The sequence below is a fragment of the Nanorana parkeri genome, unplaced genomic scaffold, assembly GCF_000935625.1.
Source record: "Nanorana parkeri isolate BGI_ZX_2015 unplaced genomic scaffold, ASM93562v1 scaffold854, whole genome shotgun sequence".
NCBI lineage: Eukaryota > Metazoa > Chordata > Amphibia > Anura > Dicroglossidae > Nanorana > Nanorana parkeri.
In genome coordinates this window covers 369358-387039 of record NW_017307122.1, presented here as the reverse complement: position 1 = coordinate 387039, position 17682 = coordinate 369358, and the positions used below count along the sequence as shown (strand labels likewise).

The 17682-nt window shown below is 44.2% G+C and overlaps 1 protein-coding gene across 2 annotated transcripts in view; it reads left to right on the top strand.

The window, feature by feature from the left end:
* The window catches only part of SET (SET nuclear proto-oncogene), a 7446-nt gene extending 556 nt beyond the window's left edge, over positions 1 to 6890 (top strand). Inside the window, exons 2-8 of one of the 2 annotated variants that reach the window (XM_018565518.1) lie at positions 30 to 87; positions 1619 to 1761; positions 4113 to 4216; positions 4336 to 4449; positions 6096 to 6266; positions 6350 to 6509; positions 6804 to 6890. In XM_018565518.1, coding sequence (XP_018421020.1) covers positions 30 to 87; positions 1619 to 1761; positions 4113 to 4216; positions 4336 to 4449; positions 6096 to 6266; positions 6350 to 6509; positions 6804 to 6805 — 752 coding nt within the window. In that variant the 3' untranslated portion in view covers positions 6806 to 6890. The remainder of the gene's footprint in view (positions 1 to 29; positions 88 to 1618; positions 1762 to 4112; positions 4217 to 4335; positions 4450 to 6095; positions 6267 to 6349; positions 6510 to 6803) is intronic. The other variant, XM_018565517.1, reaches the window with a different exon arrangement.
* The last annotated feature ends 10792 nt before the right edge of the window (positions 6891 to 17682 follow it).

The following is a 17682-nucleotide window of genomic DNA, read 5'->3' as shown; positions in this document are numbered from 1 at the left end:
TATATATATTTTTCCATTTATATTTTTAGAAAAAGAGCAACAGGAAGCAATCGAGCATATTGACGAAGTACAGAACGAAATAGACAGGTAAGATTTGTTTGTGTGTGTGTTTCCTGTTTCAGATTGTGGTAGAGCTGTGCTATTAGAGCCAACACTTTGTAGCAGAATAGGGAATACTCTTGTATTTCTGTTGTTGCTATTGTAGTGCATGGACAAAGCTCTGGCTTCTTGATCATGTATTGTCTCTCAGAGCCAGTTAATTCTTCTACAGATGTGTTAGTTATATAGCTAGCTATAGACTTTATTATTGGTATTTATATAGTTCCACCAATGCAGCACTTTACATGTTGTACATTCGCATCAGTCCCTGCCCTCAAGGAGCATGCAATCTAAAGTCCCTATCTCACATGCAGACAATATAGGCAGGAATGAACCTCCCAGCATGTCTTTGGGGTGTGGGAGGAAACCCATGCAAGTACAGGGAGATGCATAGATGATTCTGCCATTCATTGAAGCATTAACTCGGTGTCTAATGCTGTACTCCTAGAAAACCCCCCCCCATAAAGCCCACATTTTACAGATATACACATCTCACTTGATTGTACATCATAGGACACAGGAACAGAGGGGTTATGCAGGCTCACCTGAAGGTAGCCAAATAACCCATCCATTTAAAGAATTAACATCCTCTGTCCTTTGATGTACTCTAAGAAAGATTTTACATGTAAGACAATTCCTGGGGGGGCTGCATTGGATAGAGTAGGTAATAGGTTTAACTGTTGTTGCTTTGTCATCTCTATGCCGCTGGGATTTCACTTCCCTTCCTGTAGACACAACAGAAAGGAAGATGAAATCTCTCAAATGGGGCAAATTCAAAGTTATTACTTAGAAATCGCCTCTATTGGGCAACCACTGAAAAATGTGGGGTTTCCCTTATATTTATGGTGGCTGTCAAATCGAGAAGGTCAACCTTTGGTGTGGGGACTCTGACGTCAAAATAAACTTGAGGGGTTGGAGCTCGTATATTTTAAACTAGAATTTTGGCTAGTTTTGTGGATGGAAGCCTGCAACATAGCTTGATATTTTATTCTGAAATGAATTAATTTGATAGGTTATCAATTCTGTAACCGCCAGCAGCCCGCCCCCGTCCGTTCTGCCAGTCAGCGCTGGCGGATCAGGGAGGGGGAATCCAGCCCCTCCCCTGTCACGCAGAGAGCCGTGACAAGATCGAGAGGTGAGCGAACGGCGGTATGTGTTCCCTTACTTCCCGATCTACGGAGCCGACCTGTGACAGTCTCATTGTCACAGGTCGGCTAGAACTATGAGGTGAGTGTAAAGCACTCACCTCATAGTTCTCCTTAAGTGTCCCTGCCGATCTTTGGAGAATTATACAGATCAATAATTTTAGGGACTCTGCTGATTGGATACATTTGTGTGTTTACAAAAGCAGCTCAATTGCCACCGTTTGGTCACAATTTCTTATGCAGGGTGCAGTAAACCATATTGAACACCAACATTTCATCCTTTACTGGTGCAACTTACTGTTATTAGAAATTGTTTCAAAAACTATAAGTTGAAGCAACTATTCAAATGTATTAATTGCAATAATTCTCTCAAGACTGAATGAACAAGCCAGCGAGGAGATATTGAAAGTAGAACAGAAATACAACAAACTTCGTCAGCCATTCTTTCAGAAGAGGTCAGAATTGATCGCCAAAATCCCAAACTTTTGGGTCACAACATTTGTCAATCACCCTCAAGGTAAGACTATTGATGTACTTTCAGCCTATCATGACACTAATGATGAGTTTAATGTGTACTTTCTGAAGATTTGACCTCCACTCTGCTAGAAGCCACGATTATAATACAATATATATAATTATTTATGTTTAAGATTGACCTCCACACCGTAGCTGGGTGAGGTTTCATTTGTGTTCATTCCAAACACCTGTTAGAATGTTGGATGCCCTGATGTCACTCCCTGTCTGTATATAAGGTCGAGGCAGAGGGTGGTGTAGCATAAAGTTGTCATGTAATCCTTTTTCTTTAAGATAGGGATGTCCCGATTCCACTTTTTCAGGACCAAGTACTACCCCTCATGTACTTGCCAATACCAATTACTGATACTTTTCCTTAAAGGGACATGTGACTTTAAATGATCCATAGTACAACTACATATTATGTACTATGGATCATGGTTTAACCTATTCATGTTAGCAGGGGAGACTTGGAAAACTATTGCTGGAGTGTAGTGGAGGTGTGTGCTGTATATATGCACTACATATACATTACACACCTCCAGTACACTATAGCAATAGATTTACAGCCAGCCTTGTCTCAGTTTCACTCCGATCCCTGTTGCCTCACACGGTACCTCTTGTAGTCGGCGCTGGGCAGGATCGCTGCATCACGTCTCGGTGCTCAGCTTGTGGGAGGCGCTCACAATTCTGCCCTGCTAACATGAATAGGTTAAATCGTGATCCATAGTACATACCATGTAGCTGTACTACGGATCATTTAACCTCTTCATGTTAGCAGTGCAGAATTGTAAATCTACTGCCACAGTGCATTCTATATGTGCTAGATATAGAATGCACTGCGGCAGTAGATTTACAATTCTGACCTAACATGAAGGGGTTAAATGATCCATAGTACAACTACATGTTATGTACTATGGAGCATTTAACCCCTTCATATTAGCAGGTCAGAATTGTAACTATTACTGCAGTGCATTCTATATGTAGCACATGCAGTACATATAGAATGCACTGCATCAGTAGACAAAAAAAAACAAACTTAGGCGCCGTCTTACTGTGGCCTCGATCCCGGTGTTCCTCGTGTGAGGATGTCGGCGGCGCTGAGTTGGAGCGTCACTGTTGCTCCGGTGGGCGGCGCTCCAGGTGGGGTCCTAATTTAAGTGGCCGGCGACTGCCTGGAGCACCGCCCACCTGAGCGGCAGTGGCGCGCGGTAAGTAAAAAAAAACGTATCGCAGGCACTTTGTATCGGGGCATTTTGACAAGTACTCGTCAAAATGCCCTGTATTGGTCCTGATACCGATGCTAGTACCGGTATCGGGACATCCCTACTTTAAGCCATGTATGAAACATGCAGCTATTCCTCATTTAACGACAGAGTTCCGTTCCTGTGACCAGGTCGTTAAGCGAGGAACTGTATATAGTACTGCATTAGTACAGTACTGTATAGTGTTGGAGATGTACAGTGTACTGTAAATCAGTCAAAGCGATATCGCGAGAAGTCACCGGCCAATGCTATTCGATGGAGCTGTCTTAACTCCATGTCGCAAGTCACTTCTACCGGACCCTTTTTTTGGCGGATTTTGCGCGATTTTGCTTTTCTATGGAGCCCGACGGAGAAGGTCGCGCTACCGTCGCTGGAACGTCGCCCCGAAAGTCGCGCTATCCCGGCCGCTGCAAAGGTATGTCGCTACATGTGAACGGGGTCTGAGACGGCGAGGCAATGTTCCTGCACGGTCGGAGAGCTGGTCGTAAGTGCGAGTGGTCGCATAGCAGGCAAGTCTTAAAGTGAGGAATATCTGTACCAGACTCCATTGTTTCCCCATGTAGGGTAGAAAATAGGACAAAGTGAAAGGTATAGTGGTTGCTGCATGCAATGCTTATGATCTTTCCAGGCTGCGTAGTACATTTTCTTATTGTGGTAAGATAAACAGCTGCCAATGTAAATTACATGCCAACTTTAGTTAAAATGAGTCAGTTGTGCCATCCACTTGGTGTGTGGTGTATTCTAAATGAGGCTTTCATTGATGACAATAGACTATATACACTGCAAGGTCTATGGCTTGGATGAGGACTTGTAATACTTTTCATATTGTCATCGTAGATAATACTCACGGGGGGAATTTATCAAAACAGGAGCACAGAATAACGAGCAGTTGTGCACGGCAATCAGCTTCTCTTTTCAGTTAAGATTTGAAAATGTAAGAAGCTGATTGGTTGCTCCAGTTTTAATAAATTCCCATCACTGTATTTAAACATGGCGCTGAGGTACACACAACCGAAGGATAATGGTAGAAAGTTTGATCATGCTTGGTAACAACCTTTTGTAATTTGTCGCTCTTTTTGTTTTTTTGCAGTCTCTGCATTGTTGGGTGAAGAGGATGAAGAAGCACTTCACTATCTCACCCGGGTGGAAGTGACAGAATTTGAAGACATCAAATCTGGATACAGAATAGATTTTGTATGTACCGCAAGTTATGACGTTTGTCTACTAGTTGTATTTGTAGAAATTGGTGGCTGAAATTGGTTAAACAGAGTTATCAGGTAATCAACTCATGTTTTTTTTTTTTTCTTTTGCAGAATTTTGATGAAAATCCCTACTTTGAAAACAAAGTTCTCTCTAAAGAGTTTCACTTAAATGAGAGTGGAGATCCATCGTCAAAGTCAACAGAGATTAAATGGAAAGCTGGGAAGGTAGGAATCCATCATTAATCTTGGCTGTGCTATTTAAGAGAAATTTAGATGCTTGCTAGTGCCCTTGGTGATGCCCAGAAGTGGGTATGTGGAACACAAATAGGTAGCAGAGTGCTACTTCCATTGACTGTTGCGCTTTAATGAAATTTAGATGCATTTTAATGGACATTTTAAAGTATGCATTTGTGTCATTGGATGTCTATTAGGTGTTCATGTCCTATTGGCTGCTTATGTAGGTGTAGCTTCAGGGGTGTGGACATTTTTGAAAAAACTACTTGTCCAAGAGCTAAAGCGGGGGCCTAATCTACTTCTCCCAATACAAAAAAAATAGTTTGACTTAAAACTGGGGATGCACCAATACGGGTTTTTGGGTGTAGAGTACCGATATTTTGCTTCCTTTTGCATGGAGCAGGCTTCCCGGGCAATCAGGAAGCCGGGAAGCGGTAATGAGATGCTACCCGGCTTCCTGACTGCCAGGGAAGCAGACTCCATGTTTGGCCAGCTTGATTGTGAATGGCTGCCGCTTCTCGTTTCATACAAGTGATCAGATGACTTGAAAACGAACGGCAGCTTCACACTGTACACTTAGCTCTGCTTGTTTGGAGCGGGGCTCAGTGTACAAAAAAAACTACTCGCCCGGCGCCCGAAAATACATGTCTCGGGCGATAGGAATTCCACACCCCTGAGCTTGACACTTGCGTTTGCAGCGTGCGTTGTAAAGACCTCATTTTTGTGGGTTAAGGTGTAAACTTTTTGTAAATGAAAAAGATGTCTGGTTGCTATGTGTTTCTCTTCCTAGTCATTGTACTGTCTGGGCAGGAATAAAGAACTCCTGGAAACGTATTAACGCTTGCTGGGGGGCTACCCCAATGCTGCAAGGGTTAAGTGTTTTTTTTGTTTAGGCTTAAAAAAAAGTTACTCATGACGCTCTGAGCCAGCGGTCTTTCCAGCCTCTCTCCCCCTCTGCAATGGTCTAAGGTCCTGTATATCCCGTCAATACATTGTGTAAAGATGCTTTGGAGGAGACAGGCTTGAGGGATCAATGTGACAGACGGACAGCTCGGAGCTTCAAGTATTTTTCTTCCCTATACACAAACGAGCACTTAACCCTTAAGGTGGCCATACACCTTACAACCATTGTACACATTTTTTGTCCTGACACAGCACCCCAATTTTTGTTCACACAGCCCATCATGCACAGACCAATGTAGTTTGCAATTATTGTTAGTCGGCACCACTATCTGGTCGATTATCGTCGAACAACGAAAGTTTTTAGTTTGCATGTGCAGTTTTCATGTTGAGATTTTTGTTGTACGAAAACTCATCTAATCTGTCAGGGTTTAAATTTTTTTTTTTCTTCCACCTAGAAGAACATTTTTTAGCCTGCTTCAAAGATGAAAATATGCCAGTTGTTCAGTAATTGTGGTTGTGCACTTCCCATCAACTGGCAGATTTTTGGACAAAAATATGCGTTCACAGCCGAAAATCGGCAGATAATTGTAAGGTGTATGGGCACTTTTACAGTGCAAAGCTTTTTCTGGCGTTTTTCTCCTTTTCCCTTACACGCCAGTACTGTTTGCTGAAAATTGGCAATGATTTGATTTTGGTTTTCTCAAAGCATCCATTTATTTTTGTTCACTTTTTAGGATTTGACGAAGCGCTCTAGCCAAACACAGAATAAAGCCAGCCGAAAGAGGCAACACGAAGAACCTGAAAGCTTTTTCACTTGGTTTACGGATCATTCTGATGCTGGAGCAGATGAGCTAGGAGAGGTTATTAAGGATGACATATGGCCAAATCCATTACAGTACTACCTTGTAAGTAACATCTGCTTTTAACTTTAGTCATCTCTACATATTGTCTTATGACCAGTGATCACTAACATGTTACATTTTATTAGGTTCCAGATATGGAGGATGAAGAAAACGAGGGGGAGGAAGATGACGATGATGACGAAGAGGAGGAAGGACTTGAAGATATTGATGAGGAAGGTGATGAAGATGAGGTTGAAGGAGAGGAGGATGACGATGAAGATGAGGAGGGAGAAGAGGCGGAGGTATGTACGTAAATATTACCACTTTTGTTTATGCATGCAACATTTACTCCTGTAGTGAGCTGTCTGCCATGCAGTGATCCTAAACCTAGCAGATGTTGGGCAAACTGGTTTTGCAGTTCAGGCTTGTATACCGTAGAGGGCATTTAACTCCATTACTCGGCATGTGGTTTGAGATGGGTTTCACTAAAAATTCCTGTGTCACTGAATTTTGTTAGTGTCCAGCCCAAAGCCTAGCACTAGATTTATCTTGCTCCTTCACTGCAACTTACTTTTTTTTCTCTTCTCTATCTGTCTACAGGAAGATGAAGGCGAAGATGATTAAGTGATTTCATTGTTTGGATTCCACCCCTTTCTTTTTTATCCAGTCCCTGGGAGCAAGATGCTGTTGTGTTTTTTTTTTTTCCTCTTTTTTTATTTGTGTGATCAGTCGCCTTGTTCTTGGTCCCTTCCCCCTCTTTATCATGGTTCATAATTTTTTTATTTTCTTTATTGTGTGGAGTCTTATTTCCCTCAACAGCTGCCTCTGGTGAAAGATGAGGGCTATTGGACCCTGTGTGATAGTGCATAGCAGTCTAGCCTTTCCATAATTTTTTTTCCCCTCTCCTGTGTATATTGGGCTCAGAGGTTACTGTTTCCATGTGAATATGGGCAGATGGCAGTTATCAACATGTATCAGTCTATTTTTTTTTTCTTGTTTAAAAAATAATGAAAAAGGAAAAAAAAAAATATTGTGAGGGAGGGATAGTCAGAGGGAGGGTTTTCAGAGGCAGCAGGGAGGGGTGGGAGGGCTAGGTTGGGATATTTTGGAAATATGGCTTTTCTCTGGCATGTTTGTGATGTTTTTCAAGACATCCATGCAGTTTAAGACACTTTTAAAATCATAAAAGCTAAAATAAAACTCCTTGATGGCTCTCAGGCCCGACACAGAAATGGACATTGTCAAAATTTTTTTTGGAAATGAATTAATGCTCAGTTTTAAACGTTAAAGTGTACAAGTTGCTTTGTTACAATAAAACTAAATGTGTACACAAAGGGACTGCTGGTTTTCACTCAGTTGCTTTCTTTCCTTCCGTGTATGTTCTCACACACTTAGTTTGGTTTTTTTTTCCCCCTCTCAGGCTGATATTTAATGTTTTTGATACGGGGCATTTTGTAGTAACTTTCAAACTAACTTGCTAAGCCAGAGGCACATGGACTGGTTGGTTGTAAACCCCCTATACAGCCAGCGATTCAACACTCCCAAATATGGAGTTTTTGTAACCTGCTTGGCCAAGGTGTGTAGGCACTTAATCTGATTCCTAGTCTGTTAAATCTGCATTGTCAGATTTTTTTGCCTGTCAATCAACACTATGAATAAAGTAATTGGTGTGATCTGTATGTCGATTGTTTATACTGCAAAGACATCTTCCAGACCTGTTGGTAATGAACGTATGTGACCATAATGGCTTCTAACCCTTTAATACAGAAGTTTTGAGTAGATATATTGAAGATCTTTTAATAAAGTGTGTTTTATAGTATAAGTGGTGGAAAGGATGTTCATGCTACAATAGATGCTTAACCTCTTGCCGTCCGCCCGTAGTAGAAAAACGGACGGACGGCACTGCTGCATTGGCGGGTTGCCGTCGCCAGACGGCATTTTTTTCTGTGCGCGCCCCCTAGCGAGCACGCACTTGCAGAAAAGACCCGTCCAATGCGAACACCCGGTACCGTGTGTTTCACATATAGGCGATCAGCGGGTCCATAGCCTGCCGATCGCCTATATGTGCTCGTTTGCGTCCGCAAGTTTTTTTTTTTGTCTCTCCCCACTGACCCCTCACCTTGAATCCCGGGATCCGCTGCCCCATCTGCGGCTCGGGATCGGCTCGGAGGACGGGAGATCAGCTCCTTGCTGATCTCCGTCCGGGCTGTGAATGCAGAAGTGATGTGTATTACATCACTTCCGCATTCACCTGTCAGTCATCTGGCTGCTATAGCCAGAGAGAAGAAGCTGATAAAGCAGATCTCTGCTTCATCAGCTTCTTTTGGGGTCCACAGGTGACTTTAGGGGTCCTAGAGACCCCTAATGTCTCCATAAAGAGGACCTGTCAGTGTGCCTTTGCTATTATATAGGGGGGTTTTTATCCCCCTATATAATAGCAATAACAATAAGTGCAAAAAAATAAATATAAATAAAAAAAAATAAAAGTAACACATAAAAAAGTAAAATAAAATAAAAGTCACATATAAAAAAAGGGGAAAAAACCCCCCCAAAATGTTTAACTCCCCCACCCCCACGTTTACGCGCCTATAAACGTAAATACGCGTCCGGTGCCCCAGCGCGCAAAAATTACAATTGCGCTACACATGTTACATATCGCCGCGAACGTCGCAGTGAGAGCAATCATTTTAGGGCCATCAATCACTGATAACACTAAACTGATGAGCGGTAACAGCTTTTAAAGCGTCGCCTATGGCCAATTTTGGGTATTATCGTTTTTTGAGGTTTTGCGCGCTCACGCAATTTTAAGGCTTGACACTTGTTTGGTGTCTTTTTACCCGACGTGACCCCCATCTTTTATATTTTACCAAAAAATTGGGTAATAATAAATGTTTTATCATTTTAATATAGGGGAAACTAGTTTTTTTTAATTTCTGTGATTTTTCCTTTAATATAGTAAAAAAATAAAAACCCCAGTGGTGAATAAATACCACCAAAAGAAAACTCTATCTGTCCCCAAAAAAGGGTATAAAATTAATTTCAGTACAGCGCTGCATGACGGAATAAATGTCAGTCAAAGTACCGCAGCGCTAAATACTGAAAAATGGCCTGGATGGGAAGGGGGTTTAACACCGCGGATGTCAACTGGTTAAAGTGGAGCAATATCCTGTGGGGGGAGGGGTTACATTTAACATCTCTGTGCACAGCATACATGCATAATTTGGCAGATTTACCCCCTTGGGTTGCCCTCCAGTGTTGACGGCTTCACCCACTTTCGGTTTCTTCTAAACAGATCGTTAATCTGATATTGGGTGCCCGGTTTTGTAACTTGTGCCCATACAAGTTGCATTGTTCTAGCTCCATTTCCTGCATTTTAACCCTTTACAACCATGTGATTGATGCCCAGGCCAAATTTAGCAGCATCAGCTAATTTGACAATCACTGATAACTTGCATACCTAAAATGTAAGGGCGTTGAAGGCTTTTGAGTCGCAGGTTTTAAAAACCCACCTGACATGTACAAAAATGTATGGTAACCCTTTACTATTATACTGGACAGCTACCATAAGTGTTTGCATGCTTTTAAGGTCTTTGTTTTTGTTTTCTTCAATGATGCTTCCAGGCTGCATGTGGTCATGGTCAGAGCTAACATATACTAATATCACAGAGACAAACGTGATGCTTCGTGTCTGGCTAAACTTAGCATCTACCCTCCTCTGTGATCAGCAACATCTATGGTTCCTAAACATTAGTGGGAACACAAACTGTTTTGTGACATCCAAAATTGAGAGCCAGGAGGTTCTGAGTTTTGGTTGCTGACTTTCAAAGAAGGGAATGTATGAGCCTAGCCCCAGAATGGGGAATTAGGGCGCAGGATGTTTACATTGTAGCCAAGTTAAGACAGCGCATGATCCCAGAGTACGCAAAGCGATTTAGGAAGTCCGCTGCCCCAGAGTTGGGCACTGTTCCAGGACCTCCCAGTGCTCCCAGAAGATAAAGCAGTCCTTTTGCTGTAAGGTACCTAGCATATAAGGGTAGCCTGGTTGGGGCTTGACCTTGTTTAGTATTCTACAAATTTGCACTACTGTATACCATTCAGATGTGAGGATGCTACAGCAGGTGCTTCATGTTAAAACCTCATCGTGTACTTGTAATGTCTTTCGTACTCTGCATATTGGCATAGCTGGATATTTTCTACAAGATCTTTTATATCCACTTTTAGAACTCGTGCTGCATAACTATTTTGTAATGTTGTGCTGTTACTGTTCTAGTTCAGACCAGTGGTTCTTAACCTGTGTAACCTCAGGATCCACATTTGCTCTTAGTCATTAAGTCGCAAACCACAATGGAATGCATGGCATTAGGGTAATGTGCTTTCTGGTGCGGCTTACAAACGGTAGGAGGTGCATTTGGGGTACCATTCAAATGAATGGCAACGCAAACCACCCCTGCACCAGAATGCACGGTAGGTGCGATTGTGTGTTACTTGCATGTTACTATATTGTTAATGCACTGTACTAGTGTGAACGGGCCCTCAAAAACACTGAAATACATACACAACCACAAACAAGCTCACACACTCCCAGTCTCCCTTACGAGAACTGAAGTGGATCCATAGCCTGGGGTCCAGTGTGGGCTGCTGTGTATAAGATCCATCTATATGTGCCTTGGTTGTACAACTCTCGAGCACCCTGCTGAGGTGTCATGAGCCAGAATGTGATGTCACTCAGGTCCAGGCACCTCTATGGGACATGTGACGGCTGTAAGCTATGGATGGAGCTCACTCGTGGCCATAGCCCCATCCCACCTCAAGCTGACACTCGGCGCCGGGCACCATATTTTGAATGGCTGCTTGGCGTGAGATCTGACAGTGGTGTGCAAGGGGGGAGGCAGAGGAGCCTCTCACCTAGAAAAGTGGAAGGCACTTGGCGGCCCACTGAACACGGGGTCGTGACCCACCAGTTGAGAACCAAGGGTGTCAAACTCAATTTAATCGTGGGCCGCATCAACATTATGGTTGCCCTCAAAGGGCCTGTGAGACTATATAAATTGCATCTAATCTTTATAATTGCCTCTGCATTCGATTATCGCTGGTTTTAGTAATAGCTTAATACCTAGATCTGAAAGTAGAAGTCTAGGAAATGGCCTGGTGGGCCGGATTTGGCCCCTGGGCCATGAGTTTGACACATTGGTTTAGGCCATCACAGCATAGTGGATGGCAGCCTGTCTTGTGTTAGTGTACAGCTTGGAGCTAAAACCAGCATCCAGTCTAACAGTGATTTGTAGTGTTATATGTCTGAGACATACTAGGCCCTTCATATATCATATTGTTAGACTGTCCTACACTAACTTCTTACAGGATGTCCTGTGTAGATGGTATGCCTGCAGAGGTATAGAACATTTGTGTCCATCTACTTTCACTGCAGGTCATTTGTGATTGGTGCAGTGTTGCAACCATGTAATATACACTATATTGCCAAACGTATTGGGATGCCGACCTTTACACGCACATGAACTTTAACGGCATCCCAGTCTTAGTTTGCAGGGTTCAGTATTGGGTTGGCTCCGCCCTTTGCAGCTATAACAGCCTCAACTCTTCTGGGAAGGCGTCCACAAGGTTTAGGAGTGTGTCTATGGGAATGTTGGACCATTTGTGAGGTCAGGTACTGATGTTGGAGGAGTAGGCCGGGCTCGCAGTCTCCGCTCGCATTCATCCCAAAGGTGTTCTATCGGGTTGAGGTCAGGACGCGCACATAGACTACAGCACTCTGGGGCTCCTGCTTCGCTTGTGTGTGTAAGAGGATTTTCTGTATGGTGACTAGGAAAGGTGGTCCCTTCTCTGGCGATGTGACACACTGTCCAGTCTGTATAGCTCCTAGTGGTGCAGGAAGTCCACTATGAGGCCATTCATCATCATTCTGCAGTGGCCTGTGAGTATATGCCTAGGGCATCCAGGGGGACTGGACACCCACTGCCTGGGGAATTTGATCTTTCCCCTTTGTGCATACTGTAGATCACAGGTTACTCAGACATCTCTGGGGCCTGTCGGCGACTGCCTGAAATGCTGTCCCTCTGCTGAGTCTTCCTTTGCTCTCAGATGCGGCCTCTTTTCTGTCTTTTTCTTTATTTTTTCTCCCTGGGAAGATTTCACAGCTATATGCAGGCTTGCTATGGGTGACACTTTTGCTTTGCTGCCCAGTCTGTGGAGGCCATAAGTGTACTCCAGCATCTGTCCCTCCAGAGTCACTATCTGAATTCCTGCACCATTAGCGACCCTTGAGCCTTCAGCTACAGAGATTGTATCCAATTCAGGTTCACACGAGTCCTTTCTGGATAGTTTGCTCCTCTGCATAGCTCATACACCCGGGACGTTTCTTTCTGCCTTAATGCTGCTGTGCTTTAAATATGTAGAGCAGTCTGTAGCCTTTATTAGCACTGTGTCTTGTCTAGGATCTCTTTGAGGGCCTCAGACCATGGCAGCCCTACCCTATTACTCAATGGGTTATTGGTCATTCCCACTTTTTTATTTCCCATATGTGTCTTTTATCAGTTGATGTGCTGATCACTCCTTGGTTAAGGTGTTTGGGCTGTGGAGCAGGCATATCAAAGCATTTGCTGCACATGCCTTTTGAAGGACAGTGTCTCTTTGTTAATACCCTGAACACTCGCTATGGATGTGTCTGGGAAATTTAGAGTGTTTCTGCATCAGAAAAGAAGCCTGAGCGTCACGCTGGCAAGATATTCTCACCCTCCCTTGATACCAGGAAAAGGTCCTTACCTATCCTAGGCTTCATCTTCTAAGGCTGTCTTCTTTGTCCTTGTGGTAAAAATAAATAAATGACCCTGCTTGCCGGTACACAGCTTGGTACTGGCGGACCTGAGAAAATCTTGTGGCGGGCCTTGTATTAGACATGTGCTCTAGGATGTAGATTTGGAGATAAGATATACCACAATGACAGAATGTTGTGTTGTAGGGGTATAGAGTCAAACTGGGCAAATGGGACTGTCTGAAAAGTTGATACCATAAGCCTTATGCCTCTCGTGCAAAAGCAAAGATTCAGATCACTTTTTTTCTGAGGAAGAAAAATGAATCTCTTGGAGTATCTGGGTCTGGTTCTAGACAGCTCAAGCCAGAGTCAGTTGTAGCATTGATTTCTGAAGATTCATGATCCATTGGAACAACTGCAAGGTCCGGATGGTTAGGGCTACGTTGTCTGCCTGAACCAATGCCAAATATTCCATCAGTAGGAGTTTGTCTACACATCTCACAAAGGGAAGATCTCTATAGTGCAGCATTACTTGTATTGGGGCCAGTACATTGGTGAACGCTCTTAAGTGCAAAAGAAAGGCAGGCCCCCAAAGTGAACGTGCAGTGGGTCCACACAAGATGTAGAAATCACTGGTGCACTGGGAAGATAGGAACATGCAAGTATGTGGACTTGACATCACATATGTCATTTAAAGGACAGAAACTGCTGACACTTGTAGTGCCCTGCACACAGGACACCAGGACTGTCCTATATTGAATGGGCCCGAGCTTTGTACCGAGGTAAGCAGCAGGGTTAATTTGTCTTCTTTATGTTTGGATTTGACACCCCTGTGCTAGAGCATGATCCGGCTGTTCCTGCAGCACTGCACCGCCAGTCTGCTGGGTCATCTCAACCTAGATCTAGTTGTGCAACGGAACAGGAACACCGCACAGCAACCATTACAGAAGTTCCAGAAGCCTTGCTGCGGAAAGGGAGAGAACAGATTCTGTCCTGGGCAGAACTTAAAGGAGAACGATGGGGTTAAGTCTTCCCCATTGTTCTCCATAGGGTAACGGGAGGACACAAACTAGCGTCCTCCCATCACCCTAGGCTCAGTATACAGCTCGCTGTATACTGAGACGCCGCAGCTGAAGCGGATACCGACAATTGTGCCGGGATCCGCCCAGCTGCGTGAGGGGCAGCTGGCTCTGCCTAGCTAGAGGCAGAGCCAGCTGTACCCGCCCCCTCCCCCGTCCGTTCCGCCAGTCAGCGCTGGCGGAGGGGGGAATCCAGCCCCTCCCCTGTCATGGCAGAGAGCCGTGACAAGATTCGAGAGGTGAGCGAACCCGGTGTGTGTTCGCTCCCCTCCCGATCTACTGAGCCGACCTGTGACAGTCTCATTGTCACAGGTCGGCTAGAACTATGAGGTGAGTGAAAAGCACTCGCCTCATAGTTCTCCTTTAACTGAACATACAATAAAGATTTAAAAAAAAAACTGCAAACTTTTGAACTAAAAGTATAGAAATACAGAGCCTTGTACTGCTCTTGTCTTAAAATATTTGTTGCCTGGCTATTGCATTGACAGTGGTTTCAATGGTTTCTGAGGTTTGTTGCGGAACAAGTATGCAGATTAAGTGACTGGCAATACCACGGTGTTATGTGGCCTCAAAGTGACCCAGGATTCTTAACCAGAGGGGCTGAGTGGCTCCAGGAAGCAATTGCCTGTACAAGGAAAGAGCTGGCTCTTCAGTCCTTTTCGGTATTTTCTGGATCATAGTTGGGATCCTGGAGCCGGGAGATTTCTTAGAGCTCTGGGTGGGATGGAATCTCCATTCCTGAGTCCATGTTGTAGTCGAACCAGCCCCTAATTGTGCCCTGTGTGCAACCCTCGTGAAGAGGGGGCTGGGATGTGTTGAGGGCACCACCTGGGAGACAGGAGAACTCCACCCAGGAGTAAAGGCTGTGACACACTGCACGCGGCACGTCAGCCTGCGAGAGCTTGCATAGCTGAGCGTGCTAAGGATGGAAAATTTAATCTTCCGCCAATCGGCTCGCGCGTATAAACCCGCACGTAGGATGCGAAGGCCAGTCGGTTGTTACATGCAAGCTGATTGGCTGAAGGTGCTGTTATTCATCTGCCTGCACTCAGCTCACACACTGCACGCGAAGCTCCGTGCCTGACAGCTTTGCGTCGCTCTGCGCGGCTTCGTGTGCAGTGTGTCACGGGCTTCAGAATGGAGGCCAGTGCAGCAGGGAGCTACGGGTTTGTGAAACCAATTGTGCAGGTTAGCACGTCACTAAGGGTGTCTGGAGGAAACAGACGGTGGCCCTGAGGATTGAGGCCAGAGCAGCAGTGCTGCTAGAGAAAACTGTTAGAGGACTAGGATACCGAGTGTGTGGGACAACTCAAGCATTGGTGAGCCAATATATGTTATGCTGAAGACCAGCTATTTTATGTTGGGCTTCCTTGGTTGTCTGCCGTTGAAAGAATAATAAAGACTTTTTGTTAATGGGGAAAAAAACAAACCTGTGAGTGCAAATTATTGACTCTATAGGCAGGGGTGTAACTAGAAATCCCAGGACCCCATAGCAAAATTTTGTAAGGCCCCCCCTAACGAAACCCCCTCGCCCCGATTTTAATAGAAATGTGCTTTTTTGAGCGCGTTTTTAATTGCGTTTCAGCGCTGAAACGCGACTAAAAACAGCCAAAAATGCTCTTTCAAAAATCGTGCGGAAACCACGGTGCAGCGCTTCCGCCCTGGTATAAATGGCGCCTGAATGAGGCCCAACACTTTACTGAATACTGCCACACCAATGAGAGGCTGAGGAAAGGGGGATTATAAAAAAAAATGAAGGAACACTAAACTGTAAATAAGCGATTTATGTTATAAATGTTTTTTGTGCTGTGTTGCTGTTTGTATTGTGATAAAATGATACAAGCGTATATTTAATTACAACACAAGGTATCACAACGCACGGCAATGCGTCACAAAGCTTTGCCATGCACTGCCACAGTTAAATTAATGTGTTCAAACAACGCACTGCAGCGCATGTGCCTGGCGTACACCACAATATGGTGCACCAGTATGTTATGTGGGGGGAGGGGGAGGGAGGGTTTGTGCTTTTTTAAAACATTTTTATTTACACATTTTTTTTTTATTATTATTTATTATTATTTTACTGTTGGGGCTTTGGGGAAATATTAGGGGGTATTAGACCCCTGACATTTTCCCTTTTGAAATAGAAAAAGACATTGAGGACACAGAGTCCTCAATGTCTTTTTCTGCAGCCTCAGCACTCAGTGAATGGGAAGCACTCAATACAGAGGCTTCCCATTCATTCACAAACTGCTGATAGTAAGATATTTACTATCAAGCAGATTCTGAATGAGGAAACGCCTCTGTACTGAGTGCTTCTCCCCATTGAGAAATTCATGAATGAACAGGAAGTGATGTAAATCACATCCTGTTCATTCATAACTGGGGACACATAGTACTATGTGTCCCCAGTTATTTACAAACACTGGAGTGATCAGACGATCACTCCAGTGTTTGTGCTGCACACGGAGGATCGGTAAATATCAATGATACTTACCGATCCTCCGCTCGGCCACGCACACAGCCGCTGTCATCCTGAAACTGACAGGAGGACAGCGGCTCCGCTGAGTTTCAGGACGGCAGCGGCTCTTCCGCCGTTCATTTTTTTTTTCGGATCCCCGCTACCTCAGCCCATACAAGCGGGGGAGAGCGGCGGGGATCTGGCCCCCCCAGTGCTGCAGGCCCCGTATGGTCTGCATGGGTCGCTATGGTGGTAGTTCCGCCACTGTCTATAGTGTAGGTGTGACAGCCAGGCACATGGAATATTCAGAGCAAGAAATGAGCAGTGGCAGCCTCCATGCTTCTCACAAAGCTGGTGTCTTTTACACTGTTAGCTTACCTAGAAACAGTACAAACAGGAAAAAGTACAGTTATCAAATGATGCCGGAATCCCATTGATTATTTGCACACACATGATAAAATCTGAATTTTTGGCTAGAAAACAGCTTAAAACCCCCAAATAATTCTACTATTTGCGGAAATGTTTATCAAACCAGTATTTTTAAGTTAAGATAGCCTAAAATGAAATGTAGTGCACAGAAACATAATATAATACCCAATTTTGGGTAAAATATAAAAGACAGGGTCATGTCGGGTAAATAGTTACCAAACGTATCAAGCCTTAAAATTGCGTGCGACTTTTAGAAAATTGTGGAAGCACTTAAAACCATTCAGAACCGATGGGATCCCGAATAGCGGCGAGATAGAAACTTTTTTTTTTTTTGCTAGTTTTCCTTAACCCTCCTGCCCTGTAATTAGATGGACACACACCACACACGGGTGGTTTTCTGCAGCCTCCCCCACCAGGAAACAGCCAGAGGAGGTGAAGGTAAGTTAATAAATAAAATCATTATTATTATTTTTTTAGCCCAATTGATGTCATTGCTGTATAAAGTACTGCTGGTATTTGTAGTGCTACATATAGCAGGTCCCATGCAGCAATGCAGAATGGCACCCTCTATAGAGGACTACAAATCTCAGCAGTACTTTATACAGCAATGCCATTATTCCAACTTTTTTTTTGTGGTTGCTAAAGGGGATATGGGTTAGGGGGGTTTGTGGGTTTTTTTTTTGGGGGGGGGGGCCCCAAAAATAATCTTGCACCGGGGCCCTTTGTTCCCTATGTCCGCCACTG